Below are 15748 nucleotides of genomic sequence, written 5' to 3' on the forward strand. Positions count from 1 at the left end.
AATACAGTTGTACTGGGACTACAGATATTTTACATATTCAAACTTTCAAATAGCTATGATGATTTGTTTAAGTAGATAAAAGAAACATGACAATTTTATCATATAAATGGTGTGTGGAGAGTGAGAATGCTTGAGAGAGCAAGCATATTGGAAATTCTAAAACTGGAAAACAAAGCTCAGTGGTTTAGATACTGTTGAAGTGAAAACCCATAAACTGAAAGAAAACATCTAGAATTAGGCTTAGAATGCCAAAAATGTGTAAAATACATTAAAAAGAGAAATAATATGCAATTTATTGAGGTCTAACATAAAATAATTGGAATCTTAAAGGAGAGACACGAGAGAATGATACAGAAGGAACTTTTGAAGAGATAATGACTGAAGTCTATCTAGGCTTGACAAAGGACAGAAAGGCACAGTTACAAGAAGCACTATAAACCTGAGTAGGATAAATTAAAAGACATACAAACAGAGATACCTTATAGTGAAATTTACTAAAACAAAATCAAAGAGAAAAATGTTAAAAGTAGCCTTGAAAAAAAAGTACATTGCCTTTAGATTCATAATATATAGACTATCAGCTGATTTCAACAAAAACAATAAAGACTGTTTCAGAGGAAAAAAATCAAACACTAAAATTTTATTATCATCAAGCCCTCACTAAAGGAATATCTTCAAGCAAAAGAAAAATTATCACAGAAGGAAAGTTTAAGATGCATTTAAAAAGAATGAAAATAATAAATATGTTGATAATGCTAAATGACTATTCAATGTATGATAACGGTGCCTTATTGGGTATAGGATATATTTAGAATAAAAGATTAGACCATATTTTAATCTATATAAATTGAGATGGGTATATATGGAGATAAAATGTTCTAAGTACTTTCATTGTCAGGGAAATGTGTAAAAATACCAATTATTATTTAATTTTCATAAGTCATAGATGCATGGTGACAAAAACACTCATTCATCTGATGGGAATGTTAGAAAAAAAAATTGACCTTCTCATATAAAGTTAAATGTATGCTGCCTGACCAGGCATTGGCCCAGTGAATAGAACTTCAGACTTGGAAGCAGAGGACCCAGGTTTGAAATCCCAAGGTCTCGTGCTTGAGTGCGGGTTCCTCTGGTTTGATAAGGCTCACTAGCTTGAGCCCAAGGTTGCTGGCTTGAGCAAGGGATCACTCGGTCTGCTGTAGCTCCACAGTCAAGGCACATATGAGGAAGTAATGAACAACTAAGGTGCCACAATGAGGAACTGATGCTTCTCATCTCTCTCCCTTCCTGTCTGTCTGTCACTATCTGTCCCTCTCTCTGTCTGTCTCTGTCACAAAGAAATAAAATAAAATAATAAAAATAAATAAATAAATGAAATGTAGGCTAACTATATAATTATGCAGTTCCATTCCTAGGTGTTTACCAAGAAAAATGAAAGTATATGCTGACACAAAGACTTGCATGTAAATCTTTTCATAAGCTTTATTCAAAATAAAGTGGTACCTTGAGATACAAATTTAATTCGTTCTGTAACTGAGCTTGTAAGTCAGTCAACTCGTATATCAAACTGCTGATACTGGACCTGTGTGCCAATGCACCAACTAATGGCAGCTTCCCGAATCACAACTCGTATCTCGGAATTTCACTCAGATCTCGGACAAAAATATGAACCGAGTTGCAGCTCATACCTTAAAAAAATTTGTATGTTGGTCTGTTCTTATCTCAATGTACCACTGTAATTGAATACTGGAAACAACCCAGATGTCCATTGATAGGTGAATGGACAAACACACAATGGAATAATATTCTCAATTTAACAAGAATGAGCTAAAGATAGATACAACAACATGGAAGAACCTAAAGTCAAGGAAGCCAAGCACAAATGAATATATACTGTATGTATGATATTTATATGTAACTATAGAAGTGATGATAGAATCTAATTTGTAGTGACATAAAGCAGAGCAGAACATTAAAAAGTAATGAAGTGATTACCTGGGACCACGGAGGGGCTGAAATGGTCTCAGAGGAACTTTTGATGTAATGGAAGTATTCTATAGATGATACTTATGAGAAAGGGTAGAAAGGAGTATTACCAGATAGTAGAAATATCACAGGATCACAGATTACCACATGACTATGATAGTGTAATGGACTAAAGAGTAATAAAGATCAAGGAAAATATAGAACTTTACCACTTGGGCTCTTGATTCTGAATCATCAACCACCTTTTGAGAACCAAAATGGTATACTCAGTAGGACAGTCAGATTTCAGTTGAGATCAAAAGAGGAATGTGCATTTATAGAAGAGGTTGAGAAGATAGATGAATTTGCTTGTCATAGAGCAGCAGAGTTGGGAAGTTAAAAGAGTTTGGGAGGAAGAGGTTACAGAGAAGGATTGTGGCAAAGGGTCATATTTAGCAGTGCATTTTGTAAAACAGGATTAAGCTTGATGGACAATGAATTAACAAAAATGCTTGCCCTCGTGGTAGTGTCTGTGCTAAACAGGTATATGAAGTATGATTAATTCTGAATATCTCTTGGGCAGAGTGAATGCTCATTTTGAATAATGTAGTGTAAAATGTTTTAATTTTTGTGTCCATAGGACCTAATTCTGTAAAACACAAAATAGACAGTTAATATTAGGGGAAAGATGAGAATAAGAACTATATTATTGATAATAACAACATTAGAGTTACTATTAAAAAGTATACTATCTACTTTGATAAGAGCAAATGTCATACAGTCAACAGACTGTAGTTTTACTAATTATACATGCACTAGGGGCCTACTATATAATGTTTAAGGTTAAAGAAATATAGAGATTACCCATGGTCCCTGATCTCAAGCAACTCCCAGTTTGGTGTGACAAACTTCTTTGTCCATCCATGAAGTATATCAAATGCTTTATTGAGGAAGCTAGCAGATTTGAGTAGCTAAGAGTTCTTCACAAGATGACACTTCTAATTAAGCTCTAGCGGCTACAGCTCAAAAAGTCTCTACTAATATATGACACAGAACCATTGTGTTTCTGTGTCGTTCTTTCCATCCATGCATTGGCACAGTGCTGTGAATATGCCAAGGATGCACAACTGCATATGATGATAACAATAAATGAAGTAGCTTGTTTCTCTCATGAATTACTCCTTGCTCGATATGATCAGTGGATTACTGAACCTTGGGTTCATTCTAAGTTTATAATGCTACAAATTCAGATAGTTTGTTAATATGTACTAGTTAAGTGACTGATTCTTGAAAGGACTTAAAATGTGTCTTTGCTAATCAGCCTTGATGAATCTCAGCATAATTTGTCCAAAAGTGCTCCTTTAGGGTATGTCTGTTGAAATTGTACTGTCTTTTCCAGTCTGGGTTTTCATTTATATAGCAAATATATTAATATATTAACAATGTATTCAAGGAGGCAAGATGAGAGATGGCTCCAGAGGCTATAGTACAAATAGCTGACTCTCTGGGTGGAGTTGATAATTAATAAGCCTTATCTGCTTGCTTTTTTTATATAATATCTCTCACCCCCTTAGGTCTTCCTTCCATGTCCTATTTGACCTAGCTCATGGGGCTCACTTTCCCATTCTTTTGTGTATGACAATACTCAAATGTACTGACTATTCCGCTTTCCTTAAGTCTGGATGTCTTTGGGTTCAACAACTGCATTGTTAGTATTCTAGAAACTAGAAACCATAGGGAGAATGAAAGCAGAGGAAAATTAAGGAAATTTCCCAAAATAAAAAGCAAGTAAGTGACAGAACTTAGGACTTCTAACTTCTAGTATAAGTATTCAAGACCAAATATTCTTGCTAACAATTATAAAATTAATATAACATTATTAATATGTATTTATAATTATACTACTATAATTAATCATATAACTATGATGATACTATTAATAACAAGTAAAATTAAAAATAATGTTAATTATAGGTATTATTTATTGAGTGATTACCATGTGTCAGATATTGTGCTATGGACTTTGTAAACATCATCTCACTGGACCCCTAACAAATCTCTGAGTCTGGTATCATCACACACACTTTACACATGATAAAACTGAGGCTGAGTGGGGTAAAGCACCTTGTTCAAGGTCGTATTCCTAGTCAGTGGGATTGCCAGATTTTCAGTCTATTTTAGTTTGTATCCAAAACTCATATTGATAACCACAACACTATAGAGCTTAAATGTATATATATATATCTAACATTTTAACAAAGTAGAAAAAAGTAAATATAATTTAAAAGTGAATAAAGAAAAGTCTTAAATTTAAATTGATCTAAAAGCAAGCTCTGGCTTAGCAAATAGCTTTGGTTATCCATGGAGCTCAATAGGACCCAAACTGTGATGCAGCTAAAGAACCATTTTCCACAAGTTTGTTGCATTAGTAGGAGAATAGTGTCCACAATAATGGAAGTGAATATCCTACTGACTTCATATTATGTCCTGAGTCTTCGCCTCACTCACTTCTGTGCTGTTCAGAAGAGATCTACCAGAATAAGAAAGGAAAAAACAAGAGAAGGAACTGGCCCTATTTATTCTGGAGATAAACAAATCTATGAGGAACCATGGCCACCCTATCCAAGTCTCTGAAGGCCTGTCCTGGAGAGGAGGGAACAGGCTTTTCCTTCTTGTGTTGCCAGAAAAATGAATTCTAAGATCAGTCAGTGGACTAGGAGTTAGACGCAGGGGTCCCCAAACTTTTTACACAGGGGGTCAGTTCACTGTCCCTCAGACCATTGGGGGGCTGCCACATACAGTGCTCCTCTCACTGACCACCAGTGAAAGAGGTGCCCCTTTCCAGAAGTGCGGCGGGAGCTGTATAAATGGTTTCAGGGGGCCACATGCGGCCTGCGGGCCGTAGTTTGGGGATGCCTGAGTTAGAGGAAGGCAGGTTTCAGTTTATAAGTTCCAATTCAAATGCTCTTTTAAAATGAAATACATTACCTACTATTCAATGGAAATATCTAAGCAGAGGCTATAAGACAACTTTTAGAAATGCTGTACTGGAGATCCCTATTACTGTGAGAATCAAAATGGGTGGTTACAAGATCGAACCATCCCACTTTGACATTCTCTGTTTTTTTACAGTAAAGGGATCTTTTGAGTGGGGTACAGGTGCATCTTTTAAGTAGAATGTAAGTGATCTTGTTAAAAATGTTATAAATGTCTGGAGTGACAACTGGTTCATATCTTCTCTCTCCCCAGGTGTCACCACTGTTCTCACCATGACTACTCTGAGTATCAGTGCCAGAAACTCCTTACCTAAAGTGGCATATGCGACGGCCATGGATTGGTTCATAGCCGTCTGTTATGCCTTTGTATTTTCTGCACTGATTGAATTTGCCACTGTCAACTACTTCACCAAGAGGAGTTGGGCTTGGGAAGGCAAGAAGGTGCCAGAGGCCCTGGAGATGAAGGTGAGACACAGCAAGGGTGAAGGCTGGGAAGCACTCCCTGAGAGAACTGTATTGGAACCAGGAGTGGACAGTCTGCAGCCTGTGGGAAATGGCCAGGGCTGCGTGCTATTCACTGGGGTCATCAATCCAGTTCTCAACTGGAGTGCTTCTTGGCAATGTGGAGTGTTTTATGGGGGCAGGGAAAAAAGGATAGGTATCATAGAGGGTTGATATCTTGTGGTGAGGGACTAAACCTAAGTGTAATATTGCTAGACTCAAAGGAAACTTTTGTACTTATAAAGTCTTCCAGAAGAATGGACTATCTTCAACCCAGAGAGCAATCTCCAGGACAACTTCTGTCCCATACTTCCAGTACGTTCCTATTATGGTCAAAACAAAGTGATCACTATTCCTTCTGTGTCTGCTTATTTTTTACTCTCTAGTTGGAATATTCTTTTTTTTCCTGCCTTGTAAAGACCTACTCATTCTTCAAGACCCAGATGAAAACCTATTTTCTTCTTTGAAACATCCCTGTTTCACTCCCGTGCCTCCTTCCCCTTACATCCACCCCACCTTTCCCTTTGGAAATTGCTAACCTGTTGTCTGTATCTATGAGTTATATATACATATTTGGCTAATCCCTTATCCATTTGTTCTCTGTGACCCTGCCTCAATTTCTGGTTTGTTCCGCAGTTTATTGTGTCCATTATATTCTTCATATAAGTGAGATTATATGTTTCTTTTTCTCTGCCTGGTTTATTTTACTTAGCAAAATAATCTCCAGGTTCATCCACACTATTACAAAAGGTAAGATTTCCTTCTTTTATGACTGTGTAGTATTCCATTGTGTAGATGTACCACAGCTTTTTTGTCCACTAGTCCACTGATAAATACTTGGGCTGTTTCCAGATCTTGGCTATTATAAACAATGCTGCAATGAACATGGAGATGGATATCTTCTTTTATATTAGTTTTTGGGATTCTTAGGATATATTTCTAGAAGTGGAATAGCTGGGTCACAAGGCAGTTCCATTTGTAATTTTTTTGAGAAAACACCATACTGTTTTCCACAGTGCCTGCACCAGTCTACATCCCTACCAACAGTGCACAAGGATTCTCTTTTCTCCACATCCTCTCCAGCACTTGTTGTGTGTTGATTTGCTAATGAAAGCTATTCTGGTAGATATGTGGTGATATTTCACTGTGGTTTTAAATTGCATTTCTCTAATGCAGCGGTTCTCAACCTGTGGGTCGCGACCCCGGTGGGGGTCGAACGACCAAAACACAGGGGTCGACCAAAACACAGGGGTCGCCTGGCTTTAGGCGACCCCTGTGTTTTGGTCGTTCGACCCCCACCGGGGTCGCGACCCACAGGTTGAGAACTGCTGCTCTAATGATTAGTGTGTTGAGCATTTTTCCATATGCCTATTGTCCATCTATGTGTCTTCTTTGGAAAAGTGTTTATTCAGGCCCGTTTTCTATTTTTAATTGGCTTGTTTATATCCTGGTGTTGAGATTTATAAGTTTTTTATAAATTTTGGTTATTAACCCCTTATCAAATGTATCAGTGAATATGTTCTCCCACTAAATGGGTTGTCTTTTTATTTTGTTAATAATGTCCTTTGCTGAACCAAAGCTTTTAGTTTGATATATTCCCATTTGTTTATTCTGTCCTTTATTTCACTTGCTTGAGGAGTTATATTGGCAAAAATATTGCTTTGAGAGATATTTGAGAGTCTACTGCCTATGTTTTCTTCTAAGATTTTTAGATTTTGAAACTCACATTTAAGTCTTTTATCCATTTTGAGTTTATTTTTCTGAATGGTGTAAGTTGGATGGTCTAGTTTCATTTTTTTTTGCATGTACCTAATTTACCCAACACCATTTATTAAAGAGACCATCTTTACTCCATTGTATATACTTGCCTCCTATGTCAAATATTAATTGACCACAAACACATGTGCCCATCTGAATTATTTGTTCTACTCCATTCACCTGTATATCTGTTCTTATGCCAATACCAGGTTGTTTTAATGATAATGGCTGTGCAGTATAGCTTGATATCAGGAAGTGTGATACCTCCCACTTTGTTCTTCATTTTCAAGATTGCTGAGAACTGCTGCTCTAATGATTAGTGTGTTGAGCATTTTTCCGTATGGCTATTGTCCATCTATGTGTCTTCTTCATGTCCTTTCGGTTGCATATAAATTTTTAGAATATTTTTTCTATGTCTGTGATTTATGACATTGATATTTTAATAGTAATTTTGCTGAATATATAATTGCTTTGGGTAGTGTGGACTTCTTTTTTGTTAAGTGAGAAGCAGCTAGTCAAGGAGGCAGAGAGACAAACTCCCACCGAGATCCACCTGGCAAGCCCCAACTGGGGCCAATGCTCTGCCTATATGCTCTACCATTGCTCAGCAACCAAGCTATTTCAGCACCTGAGTTGAAGCCATGGAGCCATCCTCAGCACCTGGGGCCAACTTTTTCATACTATTCAAGCCATGGCTGCAGGAGGGGGAGAGACAGAGAGAAAGGGGAAGGGTGGAGAAGCAGATGATCACTTCTCCTGTATGCCCTGACCAGGACTTGAACCTGGGACTTCTACACACCAGGCCGATGCTCTACTGATGAGCCAACCATCCAGGGCTGGGTAGTATGGACATTTTAATGATATTAATTCTTCATAACCATGAACATAGTTGTACTTCCATTTGTTTATATCTTCCTTGATTTCTTTTTTCTTTTTTTATACAAATTTGTATCTCTTTTTAAAATTTTTTTTATTTATTCATTTTAGAGAAGGGGAGAGAGAGAGAGAGAGACAGATGGAGAGAAAGAGAGAGAGAGAGAGAGAGAAAGAGAGAGAGAGAGAAGAGGAAAGAGCAGGAAGCATCAACTCCAATATGTGCCTTGGCCAGGCAAGCCAGGGGTTTTGAACCAGTTACCTCAGTGTTCCAGGTCAATGCTTTATCCACTGTGCCACCACAGGTTGGGCAACTTTTTTTTTAGTGTCTTATAATTTACCTAATACATGTCTTTTACCTCCTTATTTAAGTTTATTTCTAGTTACTTTTTTGTTGTGGTTATAGTAATTGTGAATGGGGTTGTTGCCTTAATTTTTCTTTCTGACAGTTCATTATTGATATATAAAAATGCCACTGATTTCTGAATATTAATTTTATATCCTGCCACTTTGATTAATTAATTTACCACTTCTAGTAATTTTTTGATTGAGATGTTAGGGTTTTCTTATGTACAGTGTCATGTTTTCAGCAAGTAATAACAGTTTCACTTCAGCTTTTCCAATTTGGATGCCTTTTAATTTTTCTTGTCTGATTGCTGTGGGTAAGACTTCCAGTACTATATTGACTAAGGGTAGTGAAAAAGGACACCCCAGTCTTGTTCCTTGTCTTAAAGGGATTGCTTTCAAATTTTTCCCATTGAGTATGATATTGGCAGTCAGTTTGTCATATACAGTCTTTATTATATTGAGATATGTTGCCTGTATTTCCACTTTGCTGAGAATTTTGATCCTGTGAATGAGGTTCGACTTCCTCCTGCTTAGAGCTCATAGTAACTCTGTAAAAGGGGCAAAATTCCTTAACATTTGCCTTCACATTTCTACTGTTCCACCTCCTCTAGCAGATTTTTATTGTAAAAAGGCTGACTGTAGAGTAAACACAGACTATCCTCACCTCACCATCCCCTTCACATGTTGCAAGCTTAGCAGGTTAGGGTAGCTGAGGTTGGGATCACAACTTTGAGGTAACCACATACTTTTGGGTACTCTTGGTTAGGAGCTCAGTATAGGGAGCCTAATCCCTCAGAAACTGCTGGATACCTCAATTCTCTTTCTCCCACCAAGGTGAACAGCAAGTTTAGATTTGGTGCAGCTAACAGTCCCCTCTGCAGAAGTTCTTCTTGCTGAGGAGCCCCTGGTCTCAGGGAGGAAGACCAAGAGAGCCTTCCACTGGGGCTAACTGTGCCTCCCCAGACAGTGACTAAGCTCCTCAATTTTTCCCAACATTAGGCTCCAGGGAATGAACACTTTGAATATCTGTGCTCCAAGCCTCTCTCCCTTTCCTCTGTGGAACTTAGCCCAGCAAGTCAGGATATTCGGGACTTGGGCTGGGTGACTGTGAAGCTCTACCTCATGCAATGTGTGTGAGCTGCTGTCCAGGTGATGAACACAGGAAGCAGAAAAGGTGGTGGGTGTGGCTTCTACCTCAGGGTCCCAGGTGTCATTCTGTCCTGAATATTTTCACAGACTTCAGTAGGGTGTGGCCACTAAGAGTCCAGTGAGTGTGGCCTCTGAAACGCAGTTTGTGTCTGATCACAGTTTGGACAGTTTCTACTGAATCCCGCATAAGACAGAAGCACCAGTCACATTCTCAGAAATGTGGGGAGGTCAGCTCCTGCTTCAACACCAGACTACTGAGTCACTGTCACACTTCCTGCGTCCTGGCCAAGCTGTTTACTTCTCAGCAGAGGCCAACTCTATAAGGTGTGCCAAGAGACATTCTTGAGGGTGGGACAGTTGCTTTCCTCCTTGGCTGATGCCTCACAGAGGGGATCATTCCACTCAAGAAAGATAGTCACTGTGGTACCAGGGAATGATTCAGCACAGGGATTCCTGTGGCTGTTCCACACTGAGTATCTTTCCAAGTCCACCAATTTCACAGTCTCCTTCCACGACTCTAGTCTTCTCAACCCTCCCTCCACCAGAGCTTTGGTTCAGTAACTGTGAGTGAGAATTTCTGTGTTGGCCCTTGAAGAGGGCACTTGCTTCTCTGAAATCTCCCCTCTCTTTCTTCCTTTCACTGGCAAGTGCTATATGGGTGCTTCTTCTAGTCTCTGTTGCTGTAGGTTGGGGCAGCCTGCCTGGAGCTTAAGATCAACACCTCTCAGGGAAAACCTTTCTGCAGCTGAGAGTCCCTTCAGACTCTCAGCTGCCACTCCCTCCTGGAAGTGGGGGTAGTGCTTTTCATGTCTCCACTTTTCCTACAAGTCTTGACATGGCTTCATCTGTGACTGTTTGGTTATAGACTCCTTTTCATTTAGTTGTAATTTGGTTTTCAAGATGATTGTTCTTAAATTTAGTTATAACCCTAGTTTGGTCCTGTTAGGTGACAATAGGAAGGTCTGCCTACTCTGTCACCATCTTGGAATCTCATGCTGATATGATATTAATCTTCTTAAATTTATTGAGACTTGTTTTGTGTCCTAGCAAGTGGTCTGTTTTAGAAAATATACCATGTGCACTTAAAAAGATGTACAGATGAGGCAAAAGTAAGTTTACAGTTTTGAGTATGTGAAACACAGAGTTTATTCTTATATTTTTATTTATTTTTTTATTGTATTATATTGCATATGAACAACTGTAAGCCTACTTTTGCCCCACCCTGTATATGCTACTGCTTTGGGGTAAAATGCTCTGAAGACATCAATTAAATCCATTTGCACTAATGCAGTGATTTTCAACCATTTTTAGCTCATGGCATATATAAACTGTTCACTAAAATTCTGTGGCACACCAAATATATATTTGTCAGCAGGAAAAAAAATAGTTATAATTTTAACTAATTTACAAAAAAGAATAGTAATTATCTATACTTATTGCTCCACAGTGATTTTTTAAAAATTAGGTTTCTATGTTATATATTGATTTCTGGTACCAAGAATGAACTATCAGACATAACCTTATTATGTGACATGACCAATAAGATGCCACTCTATTATATGACCTATCATTTTTTTCCATGTATAAGACACACTTTTTTTTCAAAAAATTTGGGGGTCTAAAAACTGGATGTATCTTATACTGTGGTTGTAGATCTTTTTACTTGCATTTCTGCTTTTTCATGCTTGTTTTTGTGCTCATTGTTGAAGACAGTGATTTGTCATTAGACACAGATGGACAAGCTAATGGATGGGAGATTTGACAGTGATGAGGAGTTGTATAAATTTCATGATGAATAAAACTTGAGTTCAGTAACTTTATGTAATACATTTTTTTTTTCAAATTTCGGGGCCCCAAAATTAAGGTGTGTCTAATACATGGAAGCATCTTAGACATGGAGAAATATGGTATATATTTGTTTTAAGATAGGGCACTCACAATCTAAGAGAAAAGAATTTAATGCCCCTGTCTAAATAATCAGGTATTGCATGTTTCATAAAGTCTTGCAGCACACTAGTGTGCTGCGGAAGCACTGGTTGAAAATTGCTGCTCTTGTGTGACGTTTCAGGCCTCTCACTTCTTGTTGACCTTTTGTCTGGAAGATCTATCCATTGATATCAATGTGTTGTTAAAATCCCCTACTATATCTGTATTATTGTCATTCTCTCCCTTTATGTCCATGTTCTGCTTTATATATTTAGGTGCTCCTATGTTGGGTGCATAAATGTTGACAAGGTTTATATTAGGTTTATATCCTCTTCTGAGTTGATCACTTTATCATTATGCAACTCCTTTTTCTCTTATTGTAGGTTTTCTTTTAAGTCTGTCTTTTTCTTCTGGTATAAATATTGCTAACCCAGCTTTTCTTTCATTTCTTTCATTTTCATTTGTATGAAATATATTTTCTTCCATCCCTTCACACTCATTCTGTGTGTCTATCTTGTTCTGGGTTGAGAATTTAAGCCATTTATATTTAAAGTGTTATTGTTAAGTATATATTTATTGCCACTTTGTTCTATGTAACTATGTTTCTTTCTATGTTTTTTTCTTTCTGTATCTTAAAGTAGTCCTTTTAACATTTTTTTTTTGTTATGCTGGTTCAGTGTTAAAGAACTCCTTTAGTTTTTTCTTGTCTGAGAAGCTATTTATTTATTTATTTATTTATTTATTTATTTATTTATTTTAAATGATTGCCTTCCTGGTTATAGTAGTCTTGGTTGTTGTTTCTTGCTTTATATCACTTCAAATATTTCATTCCAAATATTTCTGCAAATATTTTTGTTGCAAAATCAGCTTGACAGTATTGTGTGAGCTCACTTGTAGTTACATCATGTTTTTCTCTTGCTGCTTTTAAGAGTCTTCATTGTCTTTAACATTCTTCTTTGCAATTTTGATATGTCTTGGAGTGGGCCTTTTTGGATTCAACTTGTTTGGAATTCTCTGTGCTTCCTTGACTCGTGTGTCTTTTTCTTTCACCAGATTAGGGAAGTTTTCAATTATTATTGCTTCAAATGGGTACTCAAATTTTTACTCTTTCTCTTCTCCTTCTGGTACTCATATGTTGTGGATGTTATTAGGCTTCATGTTGGCTAATAGGTCCCTTAGACTATCTTCATTGTTTTAATTTATTTTCCTTTTTGCTGTTCTTGTTGGGTGTTTTTTGCTACTTCATTTTTCAAATCACTGATTTGATCCTCTGTTTTATCTAACCTACTCTTGATTCCTTCTAGTGCATTATTTATTTCAAATACGTATTCTTCAGTTCTGCCTGGTGTTTCTTTTTATAGTTTCTATGTCTTCTTTTATGCTTATTATCATTCTTTTTTAAGTTCTCACTGAAATTATTCATTCTTCTTAGCCTAAATTCCTTGAACATCCTTATAATCATTGTTTTTAACTGTATAAATGGTAAGTTGCCAGCCTCCATTTTATTCAGTTCTTTTTCAGGGCATTTCTCCTATCTTTTTATTTGTAGAATGTTTCTTTGTATTTCCATTTTGGCTACTGCTCTGTATTTGTTTCTGTGTATTAGGTAGCTCTATTATGTCTCCCAGTCATAGTTTGGTGACATTATATAGTAAGTATCCTATGGGGCTCAGTAGCACAATCTCTCTTATCACCTGAGCAAAGTGCTCCAGAAATGTCTCTTGTGTGGGTTATGTGATCTCTTCTTTTGTATTTGAGTTTTATTTCTGTTGGCCCATTTATGCATGGGGTCAACCCTCAAGCTGGCTGACTATGAAGACTGACTCCAACCACACTGTACAAGCTTCTCTGTGATTGCTAAACACACAAAGTGAAATTCACCCCAGCAGGGCCTGGTGCCTGCCAAGGTCTCCTTTTGTATGTATCACTTGTGGAACGAACTGGGTCTTGGTCTAATGTGGTCTGAAGCTCACCACCAGGTATGTTACTTCTGGGGTTTCTTGAAAGGCTATTCTGGTGTGGTTAATATGAGATACTGCTTGTGACTACCCCATGCTAGTTGTTTAGAGCTACAAAGTGTTTTGAAGTTTCTAACTGTCTTTGCTGGCCTTGTATGTTAATGGAAATGTCCAAGATATACACCAAGTTGGGATACCATCAGCATTGAGCCCAGAAGCAGTTCAGCAAAAAGGCCTGAGGCTCCCAGAGATCTGCCTCCCCCCCTTCCTGTCAGCTGCCTGTTAGACACAGTCACTAAAAGAGCCTCTGGCAATTCTCATGCTGTGTGAAGTAGGTTCTCAATGAGTTACCAGGTAGGGATAATTGGTGTTCAACAGGTTGACATAGATTAAAACTTTGTGCCAGTGCTGGGTATGGGCCCAGTCAACAAAAATCCCAGAGTACACCAAGGCCAGCTGCCACCCAGACTTTTGTGGTGAGGTAGGGTATCAGAGAGTTGTCAGAAGGTGACCAGTAGAGTATATCAGGCCCCAAAAGACCAAGATTTGGTCATGTAAAGGGAAGGAGCTTCATGGGTTTGGAATGCAAAGGAAAAATAGCCTCCATCCTAGATTAACACAATTCAGTCTGTCCTAGATTCTGCCTGGACCTCCCAGAGAGCTGTGACTCAGTAGGGCAGGGCTGTGAGTAGTTAGGATTATGGAACTAGTGGATATCAAGTTGGGGTAGCACTGGTCAAGCTCAAAGGAAGGTAGGGAGAATGGCTCTTATCTCAAGGCCCACAGCTCAGTCTGTGACATCCCCTGGGTCTGCCCAGACCTCTACAACCTGGACTCAGGCAGCTGACTTCTTTATAAAATGTGAGCCTGCAGAGCAGATGACAGGGAATCAGGAGGTTGGGGCTATTGTATTCCCCCAAGCTGATGTCATATGTAGAGGAGTGCTCTACCCAAGAAAGAATATGTCTGTGGGAGGTTTAGGAGAGAGATTAATCCCAGAGACCCTAGTACTGTCCCTTTAGCTGTCTTCTCAGAGCCATACTACTCAGTTTTTCTTCACAGGACTCTAGTCTGCTAAGAGCTGTCTACCTTCTGCTGGATCCCAGGGTAAGTGGCTGTGAATGAAATTTTGTGCATTGGCTCTTTAATAGGGCACCTGAGTTTCTAGCACACTGCTTTCTCTACCTGGGGAACATATTCCCCATGATTTTCACAGCTAGATTTTATGTGGGCTTTTTATACTGGCTCTGATGCTCTGGGTTGGGGATTGGGGAGCTCTGCTGGGGTTGATACCTCTTGCTCCATAAGGGAAACCTTTGCAGCTGAGAATCCTTGGTTATGAGACTTCTGTTCAGCTAGTCTTCAGTTTGTTATTCAGGTTGATTGTTCTATGTTTTAGTTGCAATTCCAACTTGGTTCAGGGAGGAGGGGAATGTGCTTCTACTTATACTGCCACCATCTTTGATTCTTGACAGTATTATTTTTCCTTGCATTAATTTTATGATTGCTATTGACTTATTTTTATGTGTTCTGTGCTTGTTTTGTTTCTTGTTCCACAGACCTTTATTGGTCCTCTTTCTTCTACTTTGCAACATATTTTGCTTCAGTAATTATATCAGTTATTTTTCAGTTATTACTTGAAATTTAATTAGAAGAGTTTTATATTACCAAACCTGCTATGTGTGAAAATATCATTTTAGGGAAGGACTGAGATAGTGAGCAGAATAGTTTTAAGTAGTTCAAAGTGCATATTTGAGAGTGACTAATTTGACTACCATCTGTTGTCTATATAAATTCTTACAAGTAGTCCTCCTTATACTTTTGACTCTGCTTCTAACTAACAAGAAGTTTCTTATGCCAAAAGGAAGCCCTGTATTTATGGTGCAATGGTGTGTGTTTCTTGAGTGAGTGTTTGTGTGTAGTATTATATCTTTTATTTTTTTTTCAGTCTCTACCTTCTCTGATATTCTGTGGTAGTAAAGCTGTGTTTCAGGATGTTCTCACTAGAAGCCTGTTTTCACTACCATCCTGAAAACTGGTTTGTTTTAAAATGGGTATTTTGTTTTCTCACTTTAGTTATGCCACCAACCTTTTTGGACTTTATTATTATTGGCCTGAAATACAGAGCAGTAGTCATCTTGAGTGTCTTCTCACCTAGACCCTATTTTCACTGTATTTGAGAGCCCTTACCCTTACATTTTGGGGTCAGGGTTTAAAATGCTTTCATTTCATCAAAGATGGAGTTTTGGTTTCTAGCTCTAGTTTTTCTTACAG

At 38.0% G+C, this 15748-nt stretch overlaps 1 protein-coding gene across 3 annotated transcripts in view; it reads left to right on the top strand.

The window, feature by feature from the left end:
- The window catches only part of GABRA3 (gamma-aminobutyric acid type A receptor subunit alpha3), a 449120-nt gene that overhangs the window by 386780 nt on the left and 46592 nt on the right, over window positions 1-15748 (top strand). For all 3 annotated transcript variants that reach the window (XM_066357176.1, XM_066357178.1, XM_066357177.1), the window contains exon 9: window positions 5215-5426. In XM_066357176.1, coding sequence (XP_066213273.1) covers window positions 5215-5426 — 212 coding nt within the window. The remainder of the gene's footprint in view (window positions 1-5214; window positions 5427-15748) is intronic.

The sequence above is a fragment of the Saccopteryx leptura genome, chromosome X, assembly GCF_036850995.1.
Source record: "Saccopteryx leptura isolate mSacLep1 chromosome X, mSacLep1_pri_phased_curated, whole genome shotgun sequence".
Lineage (NCBI taxonomy): Eukaryota > Metazoa > Chordata > Mammalia > Chiroptera > Emballonuridae > Saccopteryx > Saccopteryx leptura.